At 38.3% G+C, this 13,578-nt stretch overlaps 1 protein-coding gene across 2 annotated transcripts; it reads left to right on the forward strand.

Moving 5' to 3' along the window:
- The first annotated feature begins 393 nt into the window (after nt 1–393).
- On the forward strand, nt 394–9,745 carry btbd3b (BTB (POZ) domain containing 3b). Of its 2 annotated transcripts, XM_016442372.1 has the most exons (5): nt 704–788; nt 1,027–1,279; nt 3,278–3,368; nt 5,500–5,618; nt 7,392–9,745. In XM_016442372.1, the coding sequence occupies exons 2-5, from the start codon at nt 1,143–1,145 to the stop codon at nt 8,422–8,424; spliced, it is 1,380 nt and encodes a 459-aa protein (XP_016297858.1). In that variant the 5' UTR covers nt 704–788; nt 1,027–1,142; the 3' UTR covers nt 8,425–9,745. The 2 variants fall into 2 exon arrangements, with proteins under 2 accessions (XP_016297857.1, XP_016297858.1); XM_016442371.1 differs by having other exon boundaries at nt 394–1,279.
- Nucleotides 9,746–13,578: the final 3,833 nt, after the last annotated feature.

Here is a 13,578-nt window from a genome sequence, read left to right on the forward strand (position 1 = left end):
TGATTTTTCTATTACAACTATAACTAAAAAAATCATTCTGAACCATATTAAATAATTTGAGCCATACTCTTTTAAAAGGGTGACATTTAACTAGATGAACTAAATAGTTGAAATAATGCATTCTGCTCTCACATGATTTCCCATTTCCTTCAAATTCTTTATATTTCATGACTTCTATTACGTTATAAATATTAATCAACAATAGGCTGCTTAGAGAGATGCTGAAGATCAGAATGCATCATTCTAAGGGGAAAGGGGCTGGCACTTTAATCAAAGAGGTCTTAGCATATTCTAGTAGGTGCTGCGCATGGTGGCTGCAGCCAATCACGGCTCTCGAGAGTGCTTATTGGTTGGGCTGTGGGGGATGTCTGGCTTCCATCGGTAGGGGGTTACTCTCTCCTCTCCATCCGTCCATTCAGCCCCCACAGTCAGCAAAACACTCGTCAGAGCATAGGTCCACGGCAAACGAATCCTGCAGAGCTCCGTGTATGTGTGTTGATGTGTGTGTGTGTCAGTGTCAGGAGGAGAGAGAGAGAGCTACAGCGTAGACTAGCTGCTTCTGAACCACTGCAGGAGCATTAAATCTGGGACTGTCACAGGTTCTGAAGGAGAGAGAGAAGACATTCAAAAAAGGACATTTATCTAGCAGCACAGTTATGGAGACTCATCTCTGCTGTCCACCAGCGGATCCAACTAGAAGCAAAGGACAGAAAAGTCAGCCGCCATATTGACTTTAATCTTCTGGTGGAAGAAGGAGATTATATTCCCTGACAGTTTGCTCTCAGAAGGTGAAGATTAGGAGTGGATTTTTCCTTCTTTCTTTCCTTTTTCTTCTGTGTTTCAGTTAATTACTCTGCTTTTGGGGGCTCCTCACCCTCTCCACAAGTCGTCACCTCTCTCAGATCCTTCCTTTCCTTCCCAACATCTTCTCTGCATGCTTTTCCACTGCTCTGCAGGTGAACACACTCATGGTGGATGCCAAGGGAAGGAACATGAAATGTCTGACGTTCTTGTTGATGCTTCCAGAGTCAGTTAAGAGCAAGTCCAGTAAAAGCTCCAAAAAGGGGAGTCCCAGCAGCTCGTCCAAGCTGCCCCCTGTGTGCTATGAGATCATCACCTTGAAAACCAAGAAGAAGAAGAAGATGGCAGCAGAGATCTTCCCCACTAAGAAGCCGGCATCGGCCACCACGGTGCAGCAGTACCAGCAGCAGAACTTGAACAACAACAACACCATTCAATGCTGCAACTGGCAGGGTCTGTACTCCACGATCAGGGAGAGGTAGGTCAACTTCAGATGTGTTCAGAGACAGAGATGAGAGTGGTATAGTTAGAAGACTGTGCAGAGAACATCTGCCAACAAACAGAGCATTTATGCTGTGATAGCTGATGCAGTGGAGTCCAAAAGTCTAAGAGCACATTTAAACTTGAAAATTAGAAATTTTAAGTTTTTGAAAATTGAATTCAAGAAATATTCTGCTATTCTAATCAAATGACCACTTTTGTGACAATGATCATGTTAACTTTCAATTCATGCTGGATACATTTTGGAGCTCATGCTGCTGTGCTAATAAAATAATTTATTATCAATAATAAATGTATTAATTGTTTTAAAAAATACTTTATTAATCATTTAAACTATTCATTAAACTGGAGCTTTTTCACTAGTGGATAAAGACTTTTGAAATTCACTAAATATTTGAAAGAAAATGTAAATACACAAAGTCATTTTTTTCTTCTCAAGATTTAGCAGGTTCAGGTTTGGGCACTGGATGTCATTGCTGGAGTGTTATTTAACATCTCTGAGACTTTGAGGATGTTCTGAAAAGTTAAATTGTTCATTTGTGTAGTTGTCGTCTCTGTTCTGCCCTGTATACATTGTCCCAAATGAGGCAAAAGAAAGGAACAAGTTTTGTTTTATATGCATGGCTTTGCTCTCTGTCAAAGGGTAATATTTACTTTGTCGTCATGGGAAAGCCCCATGCCGGCCAAAACAAATGTGCGCTCTTGGACCTGGCTTTGTAGTCACTCTGGAACAGCGTTCCTTGTTTACCTACTGCTCCTATGTGGCCTGGACCCCAATAATACATGAGGAAGATGCCATTGTGGACTCCTATTGACACGGGCCAGGGATTTTCCTGAGAAAGACATGTATAAACATTTTGTACGTGAAGTAGGGATGCATGATATTGGATTTTTACCGATATCTGATATGCCGATAATTTTCAACTCATTTTGCCTGATAGCCGATGCCGATATCGATATATAATAATTTTTAATTTTGGTTAGTTTTTAACAAGAACTTATTTGTTAGAATTAAATAAAAAATAATAAAGTTATTTTATAATGACAGTACATTGAAGATTTGAAAATAACTATAAATAATCTATATATTAATCACTGCATTTTTTTATCAGAAATATGCAGTGGTAACCTTGACATTTTATTTTATGATTTAACATTTGTAAATGGTCTAAAGCAAAAGAGTTGTAAAAAGGCCGCTGCACGTGCTATTACTGTTTACTCTATCATACACCGACCGAACATATCATTCTGTACGTGCATTTTCAGTTTAAATGCAGCTATCCAAAACAGTGAATCCAATCACCATTCAGGCAAAACTTTGCTTCAAGAATGAACCACAATGCTGACGTGATCTAATCGCACACTTGAAATTATCTAATTGCTAGCATACCCTGAGCACATGTGAGTTAATGTATTCCTCTTATCGGCAAGACATATCGGCAAAATTTTTCTTATCGGACTGATGCCGATATTTACATTTAAAGCCATTATCGGCTGATTCCGATATCGGTCCGATAATATCGTGCATCCTTACTCTTAATGAATTAAGAGAGTTCATTAAATACACTACCATTCAAAAGTTTGGGGTCAGTAAGATTTTTTTAAAAGAAATTAATACTTTTATTCAGCAAAGATGCATTATATTGATATATGCATAATTTTTCATATCTGGCCGATGACGATATTTACATTTAAAGCCATTATCGGCCGATTCCGATATTGGTCCGACAATATCGTGCATCCGTAACCTGAAGTACTGCTAAAGTACAGAATTCTGTTGAATTTGTTTAGAAAATTATCCAGGTATAGATTTTCTGTTTCCAAATAGAATAAGAGTTGATCATTTCTCTTTATTTCAAGTTATATGATAATTTCTTGTCTACAGAAACAGAGGATTCACCTCTTCTATACAATCAAGTAGAAATGTTTCTCAGTTTTTCTAGTCGAAAATAATTTTCCTCAATCTTCTCTACAGAAATGCTGTGATGTTCAATAATGAACTGATGGCTGACATTCACTTTGTTGTCGGTCAGTCCGGAGGAACTGAGATGCTCCCGGGACACAAGGTAGGACCTCTTGATCTGCACTATGCAGCAGTACCAGAGAACAGCTTTAGGATTTTCATAAGCGATGTGCTTCACTGCTGTTGCTAATGACAGCTCAATTCTTTCTCTTGTTTTCAGTCTAGCCGGCCATGTGCCTTTCTGAGACACTTCTCAATTATTGATGAAAATCAGGCAGAAGGCAGTGGGGAGATGTCTGTCTTTTGACAGAGTCTTTTACTTATTTTCATGCTGGGTTTGTGCTGTATTAAATAATCAGAGTTTGTGGTCAAAGTTCTTCAACTGTACAAAAGCATTTATGAATATGTGAATAAAGTTCTGATGTTTGTACACTCAGTGGATGCATCTCCCAAAGGGTTTTCTCAATAAACTGCTTAATTGGTAAAATGAAACATCATCAGATTTTGACCACATAAAACACATTAGAATTTTTGAAACACGTCTTATATTTTCTTTTTTTCAAATCTAAATATTGTAATATTGGTTACATATTTAGTCATCTATCTGGTTTTCAAATTGAGGCAACAAAGTGTTCTAGGGTTTCAATGGAAAATTTCAGAGAAAAAGTAAATATTCTCCACATAATAATTTTGCAAACCCCTGATCTAACTGATCTCCACTGAGTAAAAACCATTAGAGGTCTTCCACTGTGACCTCTTCGAAACTAGCAGCTTTCCAATAGCTTTTAATCTAACATTTTCATGGGGACTGGCATTATTACATATGACATTATTATTTTTTTAACCTCAGGCCAATTTTAACTGCACCAAAACCGCATTTAAACCAGTTCTTGTTTCACTCTCAGACTTTATTTAAAAAGACAGGGCTAATCTGGTGCCTACAATTCAGGCATGACTCATCTTTTATCCATTTAAGGGGGCAGAATTGAAAGCTGTGTTCGGCTGACATGTGATGCTTTATAAAGCACACTTAGGCAAGGGCATTGTATTGCTTTGCTGCATGGCCACAGCCAATATTGCAATGGGCCATGAAGAGTTATTACATAGCACCTTTTTTATGATGTTCATTTGGCTGGCGTTCAGATATGCATTATCATTTTTATTTGAGAAGGTTTTGTTTGCTTCTAGGAAAGGCTTCCTTGCATAGGAGCGCTTTGTAAAATTACTCTCGCCATTTATTTGATGTTCCTCTTAGTTACAATATATTTGTTATGGGCTTTTCACATCAGGGATCCTGAAGGAGAAGAACACACCTTTACTTAAAAGGCCAAAATTAAGTTTGCCAAATGGAAAAGATGCATGTGTGCGAGTGATGCTAAAATGAATTGTAAATATTCACTTCTGCTCCTGTTATATAATGCATCTGCAATGCTGTGTTGGCCTCAAGTTTCATCATTAGCTACATGCGCCCATTAGCATTAGCGAGATAACTTTTAGCTCCAGCAGCCACTTTCACACCATTGTGAAACACTCTTTGCTTCAGAGGGAAAAGCAAATGCCATTCACATGAATGGCACTCATGTGTCTTGTAAACCCAAGGGGAAATTACAGTCGTAATTAAGCATTGGTCTTTGTGCGTGAAATTTTGTGTGTTCTTCACGCTCAAATGACTCCAGGGGAATGGGATCAAGCTGAAAATTAAAACAGCCAAGCTTTACCTTTACAATGCAATTGACTCAGAAGAAAGAAAACCTGAAGGGCAACTTCTGATGAATTAAAGATCGCTAGCTGTGCCTTTCTGATTCAGGTTTATAAGAAACAATGTGTCATTGTATGGGTTGTATGTAATTTAGAGGTGATTACATGAAACCATCACCTGCCACCTGGAAAGTTCTTTTAATGTGTGTGAGGGGAATAATCAGTTTTGTTTTTTTTTGTTTTTTTTTTAAAGCGAGGAGAGACATAAAACCACTTTAGTGTCAGGTCATAAAAAATAGGTCACTTTGGAAAAGTACAGACTTAACAATAGCTGAACGCTTTGAAACCTTTTCCATCTACACCACATGAGTCCTTCAATATACAGCTGATTTTATAGGTTTGCACTGATTTTTGTTTGAAACTTAGTGCTGACGTGTAAATTATTTAAAATTAAGTGATGGATACTGTCGATCCTTATGATAATTGATAACACAAGTCATGTAAAATTAATTTATACTTCTTATTTTTCTCATTAGTATGTCCTTGCTGTGGGTAGCTCAGTTTTCCATGCCATGTTTTATGGAGAGTTGGCAGAGGACAAGGATGAGATCCGTATCCCTGATGTAGAACCTCCAGCCTTTCTGGCTATGCTAAAGTAAGTCTCCTTATGTAATTGTACCTTGTCTGTCAGGTCTGTGCTGGCTGACCCTTTTCTCATCTGTCTGGTTAAACCATTATTATCTTTCTGTACAGATTATTTAGTTATTATTGTTTTCAATTAAGCGCAGGAGTGAAGAAAATTGTTCTCTCTGATCTAAGTACCCCTCTTTGGACTTCTTCCAGAGGGTTAATCGACTTCACCGAAATGTAATGTCTTTACAGCCAACAGTTCAAGACCATTAAAAGCGATATGGCCTTTGGAAGAAGTCTTTTCTAATTGAAATCGACTGTGCAATTAGCTTCATTTAAATACACTGAAGATATCAAATAGTTTCATTTGACTTATTAAATGTCATTTTGAATGGAGTACACAATTCAGATAATTTAAGTAAAAAAAAAACTCCCCAGCATGACTTTATGGGGCAAATTCACTAAAATGTTGCACCACTTATAGAACAAAAACCTGCTTCTTATTTCTTAATCACACACAATTCAGTTTAATCAGGTAGCAAATGTACAGCATGTTTGGCTGTTAACTGATTTGCATAATTTATTTTAGTCAATCAGATGCTAAACCTGCACAAAGCACGTGTCAATAAATGGTATCACTGGGCACAATTCATTCTTAGTTAACTTGCCCTTATCTCTGCTGGAAAAAAGCAAGTTGATTTAAGTTGGTCTTCTAGCTTGGTCAAATTGGCTATCTGCTGTCCTAGCTGGTCTTGAAAAAAAAGAGATTTAGGTTAGGTTTAATGTAGGTAGTACATTAAGTTCAAACATGAAAGAGCACTAACCTTTTTGTGCCAATCATTGGACATTTCGTTTCTGAACTGCCGGCGTGAACTACAACAGCCATCATAGTAAAATGTTGCCAGATTTCACATTTATCTATTTCAGATAAAGCCAAACATGCTTTTAAAGCCACTCACTGGAGTCAAAAAAGTGTCCCAAAGTGAGTTGGTGCTGTCTCCAGAATTGTTGTGGCTCATTCCCAAAGTATTTTATATGTATCAGGGGGAACTCTGAACACTAATGGCACTAGATGCTTAAATGTTGAATAGAACTCTAGCTTAAACAAGAAGAAAATAAATAATGAAGTGAGCTTAGCTTGTCCGCCTCTCAGAGGGCTTAGGACCATGACAGAAGATCTGATAGATCTTAACTCATGCTTTACCCATCTCTCTTGAGAGTCCTTCTGTGTTCTCCACTCTCTCTCCTCTTGCGCTGGCTCATCTCTCACTTCTTCCATCTCGAGAGAGATTTTTGTTCTCTCTCCCTCTGAGTCTTTCATCCCTCCTCCCCCACTCTCCTAAAGAAGTGTAAATTTATACATGTTTGTGTTTACAGAACACGTCTATTGAACATTGTGTCCATTATGATGCTTCTACTGTATATATGTTATGATTTCTAGTCCAGGATGCGTTACAGGACATAGTATTAGATTTGCAGTAGATCTGCGCAGTGCATCATAGTATGATCAATTCAGCCTGTTCTGAAGGACACAATCAAAGCCAAGTTCATTCCTATTCCACAAAGTTATGGCTATTGTCAGAATAGTGCTTTTTGTTATAAGAGGTGTTGCAAAAGGTAGTATTTCCATTGACCAAAACACATTGTGTTTCATGCTGGTAGCACATCATAAAATAGTAGCTTCTAGCTGGGCCAGTAATAGCAGGCTACAATGCAACCTAAAGGACTACATCCATTTTGAATGACTATTGCTGATGATGTACGACACAGCTAACCTTGTTTTTTTTCTGTTGCTCAGGTACATTTACTGTGATGAAATTGACTTGAGTGCCGACACAGTACTGGCAACATTATACGCAGCCAAAAAGTACATAGTCCCGCACCTGGCTCGGGCTTGTGTCAACTTCTTGGAAACAAGTTTGAGTGCAAAGAATGCGTGTATTCTTCTATCTCAGAGCTGTCTGTTTGAAGAGCCAGACCTAACGCAACGCTGCTGGGAAGTCATTGACGCTCAGGCTGAGCTGGCACTTAAATCCGAGGGCTTTTGTGACATTGACGCTCAGACCTTGGAGAGCATTCTCAGACGGGAGACTCTGAACGCTAAGGAGATTGTAGTGTTTGAAGCGGCACTAAGCTGGGCGGAGGCCGAATGCCAGCGGAGGGAGATGAACACAACTATCGACAACAAACGCAAGGTATTGGGCCAAGCCGTCTACCTGATCCGTATACCAACCATGGGTCTTGATGATTTCGCAAATGGTGCAGCGCAATCAGGAGTGTTAACGCTAAACGAGACCAATGACATTTTCTTATGGTACACAGCAGCTAAGAAACCCGAGCTGCAGTTTGCCTGCCAACCTCGTAAGGGATTGACGCCACAGAAGTGCCATCGCTTTCAGTCATGCGCCTACCGCAGCAACCAGTGGCGTTATCGCGGACGCTGTGACAGCATTCAGTTTGCTGTAGATAAGCGAGTGTTTATCGCGGGTTTCGGGCTTTACGGTTCAAGCTGTGGATCTGCTGAGTACACTGCCAAGATCGAGCTCAAACGGCAAGGAGTCGTTCTGGGAACCAATCTTAGCAAGTACTTTTCAGATGGATCCAGCAACACCTTCCCAGTTTGGTTCGAGTATCCGGTTCAGATCGAGCCTGACACTTTCTATACAGCCAGCGTGGTTCTGGACGGAAATGAACTGAGTTATTTCGGACAAGAGGGTATGACGGAAGTTCAGTGTGGGAAAGTGACCTTCCAGTTTCAGTGCTCTTCGGACAGTACCAATGGCACAGGAGTGCAAGGCGGCCAAATTCCAGAGCTCATTTTCTATGCCTAAGTTTCTCTTGGGAAAACAAAAAACTGCCCACCTTACCCGTGTGAAATAGCTTTACATTACGTACAATATACTGTATGTTTTTGTATTACATGGCAGAATTCAACTTCTCCACTGCTGCCAGCTTGAGCAAACCGAGACATGACAGGCATTACATGGGCCTTGTTTTGAGCTCTTAGTTTTTCGGCGGTTGTCAAAGCGTGAACAGTTACACTGTATTTCCTCCTTGTCTTAAAAGTGAATTAAATATTTTATTTTGTGTTCTGCATTAAGGTGCACCTGTTTACAAAGGAAAATCTCATTTCAATGGGATGTAAGTTGCTGTCTAAGCACCTAGTTGGGTACCACAGCCTGGCTGTTGCTCTTTATCTTCATTGATTTAAAAGAGTTTTGATTCATTTAATTTGAGAGGGGACATTGTGCTTTGTACAGTATATATTTAAATGTATGAACTAAATTATAATTATAATTATATAAATATATAAATATTATCACTCTATGGCTATATCTACTGTTTACAATGACTATACGCCATGTTAGTGAACGCTTGCACATGTATACTGTAGCAATAGTCAACAAAATATCCAAACTCATGATAACAGACTAACTTCAGTATTTTTCCCACATCACGATTCAAGGCAATCAAGATACCTAACACCAAAGTTACTGTCACCATAACTAATTTTTGATTAAATGTCATTGTCAAGCACAGATTATTTTAGACACAGATTGTTTAGAATAATCACATAATTTAGATTTAGAAACACACATCCATTTTTGGCATCAATAATAATGAGAAATATAAACTATGTTTTTAGCATAAGCATATGTAGCGTTTGCACTGGAATAAACAATTTTCATTCAGAGTCTTTGACCCTGCAGTAACCTTAGTCAAGACAGACGTCATATTTAATGTTTTGTAAATGAAAACAATGCTGTGAGGGACAAATGTATGGGTTATACAGTTTTTAAATAAATGACAAAAAATGGTTTAATTAGACATGACATTGCTGTACATCAATCCTTAACCGTTTTCATTTTTGGAAGATTAATATGACCCGACTGAGGTCAGTGGAATCAAATGTACAGTGCTTCATGTTGTATTATATTCAGCAGAATGAACATCCTAAATATTTCTTACAATAAAATGTCTCTGTTCTCTAATGGATTCTGTGAAACATGACTTAACACAGTTCACCACCAATATGTTTTAAGTCTCTTTCATGTTAGTTTAATAAAGTGCACCAAGAAACTAACTGAACAAACACACACTACTGTTAATTCAGCTGAAATAACAGGTTACATATTCACAGGCACCACCATCACACAATGTGACGTTTTGGGATATTGTGGCACCACCATCACACAATGTGACGTTTTGGGATATTGTGTCATCATTTCCACCTCTGTAAGTGTTGTGCTCATGCCTAATTAGCATCATAATTAGCCGTCACCCAACAAACCCGTCTTCACGCTACTAAATGGGATGTTGTCAACTAACATTATATCATGTATTTGTAAAGACAAGATAGTTCAAGCATTTTATTTGGATTGCATTGGGCTGTAATTACCAGCATTGATGTTTTCCCCCTCTTATTTTCATTAAGGTGTCAAAAGCAGCAAGGAAGCAGAATGCTAATTCTATTCCCTGCTGAACTTTTAGTGATAGACATAATAGCGATGAGCAGAAAACAAATAATTGCTCTTTAAACTGATCAAGAAGTGTCAGTGAAATGTGACTGGTCATAATCTAATATTACAGCTTTCATTTTTTTTTCTCCTTCTAATTTTATACAGTGAGTATGACAGCAGAATATTTGGTCTGTGAATCAAGTCAGCACTGTACTGAAGTCGAAACACTAGGGTTATACAGATCACCAACAAGGTGCACTTTAAAGGGGTCATATGATGTTGCTACAAAGAACATTATTTTGTTTATTTGGTTTAATGAAATGTGTTCATGCGGTTTAAGGTTAAAAAAACACATTATTTTCCACATACTGTACATTATTGTTTCTCCTCTATGCCCTGCCTTTCTGAAACGCGTTGATTTTTACAAAGCTCATCGGTCTGAAAAGCGAGGTACGGTGAAAGCCGATCCGGCGATCGACAATGCAAAGTTGTATTATTTCCTCAGCAACCAGCACGGATCAGCTCCAGGCATGACGAAGTGGATATGGTCCTCTTTTGGAAGGCCAAACAAAGTAGCTTCGCTTTCACAAACGAAGCACACAGCGTCTTCACGACATGGCAGTGGCGGCAACAACAATACTACAGCGAGAATAAAAGTTACTCCTTCTTTCTTGGCGTGAACATTTGGGCGGCGTTATGCAAATCTTCCCACATTGTGACGTAGACATGTGGGGGCGTGTTAGAACGGGCTGTTTTAGGTAGGCGTGGTTGACTCTTAACTTTTATAAAGAATATCTCTTTGGATTTGAGACTTTAGTCTTTGCAACTTTACAGATCTTCTTCATGCACCAAGAGCTTGTAACACTCCAAAGAGAAAGGAAAAATTTAAATTGCATCATATGAACCCTTTAAAATGTGCTTAAACAGCAATTTTTGTACATTCAAATCAACTAAAATGTGTTATTTTATGGACTTTTGTGTGTTGAGATTTTGTTGACGTCTTTTTTTCATCACATGAGCTACTTTAATCTTTGTGCACTACTTAGAAGAGGTAATTGATGGAGCTTGCTGTGTATTTATAATAAATACTTCTGTGAATGTGTATAAAGCATATGTTTGTGTGTTACAGTACAGAGAGACTTATGAATGTGTATGATAGTCGAACATGCAAATAAACTGAACAAGCAGTTCTATTATGACATCAAGAGTGACTTCTACTTGTACTTATTTTTTATAGCAAACTACTTTTTAGATGTGCTCTGGCCTGATTTTTGATGACTATTTTATCAAACATGTTTACATGATCAAAATGTACTGTATATCCCTTATGAAAACTGTGCATCTTCCTTCTTCAGCAGTCTGCATAATAAAGATTTGATCCATTAGATATGGAAGCAGAAATAAAGCTCGTTGGTACACATTTCATCATAAATAGTTACAAATATGGCATGAAAAAAGGTTTGACATAAGTGAGAGAAACATACTTCTATTTAGCATAAATAATACATACAGTACAGGCTATAAGTAGTAAGTGGATGGTTAGAATGTAAGACGCCAGAATCAGAGGATGTCAAACAAAAATATAAAAAAACAAGAATGCAGAGCAAAATAATCACATACTGTAGTATTGGAGACATTTAAATGAATAGTTTTCGCAAAATTTAAATTTGCTGAACATTTACTCACCCTCAAGCCAACCAAGCTGTTTCACAGGACAAAGCAATATTATGGATAAAGGACTCATTAGCTGGAAGCAACTGTTTAAGGAAAAAAAAAAAGGTTTTGTTACAAACATGCAGCTTTTCACTTAACAAGATCTTAATTGTTAGACTGGAGTCATGTCATTTACCTGTGGATTATTTTAATATATTTATCAGCTGTTTGATGAGCATTGTAAAAGAAGAAACAAACTCATGTTTTTATTAGCTGTTTCAGAAACAGCTGATAAAAACATGAGTTTGTTTCTTCTTTTACAATCCAACCACGCCCCCTGGACCTTGTGTTCTGCAGTGAGGACCATCTCAGCTGTTTGGTAAATTCTATTCTAAAAGAAGAAACAAACTCATCTACATCTTGGATGGCCTGAGGTAAGTAAATTTTCAGCAAATTTTCATCTTTGGGTGAACTGCAGCCTTAATATCAAATTGAGATGTTTTCTAATAGCATTCAGTACCATACAAAGTCTGACATGATCACTGTGAATGGGAACTTTGATGAATTCCACACAGTATGTTTGTATGTTTTGGGACCAAACATTTCAGAGTGATTTTTTATTACCCTGCTGCTAATATGCGCATGCAATATTTTTAATTGCCCACAGGCACAGAGACACTCGCCTCTGTAAGGAGCCTGGCGTGCTGGGTTTACAGACTGCCAAAGCTGTCCCCGGCAAATGCAGATGATATATTGAGCTCGAAATTACAGTTTAGTCAGCTAGTAGAGGAAAAGTAGAAAGGAAATCTGGAATGGAGGAGGGAAAGAATGGGCAAAGCATGTGGCTCTTGCAAGACAGCATTTATCTTCATAACTATACTGGATGTTATCAGTTACAGTGGAAACCACAGGATATTTGTAGGATCACTTTACTGCTTATGATACAACTAACCGTAGTGTCCCAGACCGCCATTCATCACAGTGGAATACGAACATGCTCTTCTACACTGTGCATCTGGATGTGTGCCATAATACTTATACAGATTATACAGTTAAACCAAATTCTTTTGAAAAGCTTGTTTAAGAATAGATTTTGTTCAATGTGTTCATGTTTTTCACCCACTGACTTAGTTGATTAACTAGTAATGACTAGTTAAACTATTATGGCCAAACCATCATGCCAATAAACACACAGTAATAAACACTGAAAGTCAAGATTAAACTGTGTATTATAGCGAACTGACAGGATTTTACCGTCTGTGATTTACCATTTTGATCCAAGTCCTCAAGCACCATTTTGACTAACTTAGTTCAGTTCCCGGTTTTACCGCTCATCAGTCGCTGCTCAATGCTGTGAGAACATACTCGGACAAAACCCTCCAGTTTTAAAAGAACACATTCCAGTCAGTTTCAAAAATCTCTCTCCTCTTCGTGTCGATTAGTTTTCTTGTATTTTCTACACATATTCCTGTCATGAGCGCCGCAAACACGGATAGACTCGTCTCATGTGCCATTCCAACTGTTTCCAGTTCACGCTCACCACATCTACTGCTCCGGTTTAAAAGGAACACACTCCAGACAGTTTCAAAGTTGTCCCTCGTCTGCGCTTCAATTAGTTTTCTCCTATTTTCCACACTTGTTCTCATCTTAAGCACCACAGTCACGGATTTCGTCGCACACAGAGCCGTTCACGTTTGAACTCACGTGACTTGCTGCATGCTCTCATTCACGTCCTCCGCATTCATAACCCAGCAACATCGGGTTACTTATTACTGATATCAACCCAAATTGGGTCAAATCAAGCCAGCTTCCTAACCCAACAGTCTCAACCGAGCGTTTGGATTGAAACAATTACCAGCGTGTTTTATATGT

This window comes from Sinocyclocheilus anshuiensis, unplaced genomic scaffold (assembly GCF_001515605.1).
Source record: "Sinocyclocheilus anshuiensis isolate Anshui unplaced genomic scaffold, SAMN03320099.WGS_v1.1 scaffold487, whole genome shotgun sequence".
Classification (NCBI taxonomy): domain Eukaryota; kingdom Metazoa; phylum Chordata; class Actinopteri; order Cypriniformes; family Cyprinidae; genus Sinocyclocheilus; species Sinocyclocheilus anshuiensis.

Bases quoted from the DNA above. Each gene is read 5' to 3' on its own strand.
- btbd3b (XM_016442371.1), top strand. From the start codon at position 969: ATGGTGGATGCCAAGGGAAGGAACATGAAATGTCTGACGTTCTTGTTG. The intron at 1,280-3,277 runs GTAGGTCAACTT...TCTTCTCTACAG, and splicing joins TACTCCACGATCAGGGAGAG to AAATGCTGTGATGTTCAATA. The intron at 5,619-7,391 runs GTAAGTCTCCTT...TCTGTTGCTCAG, and splicing joins GCCTTTCTGGCTATGCTAAA to GTACATTTACTGTGATGAAA.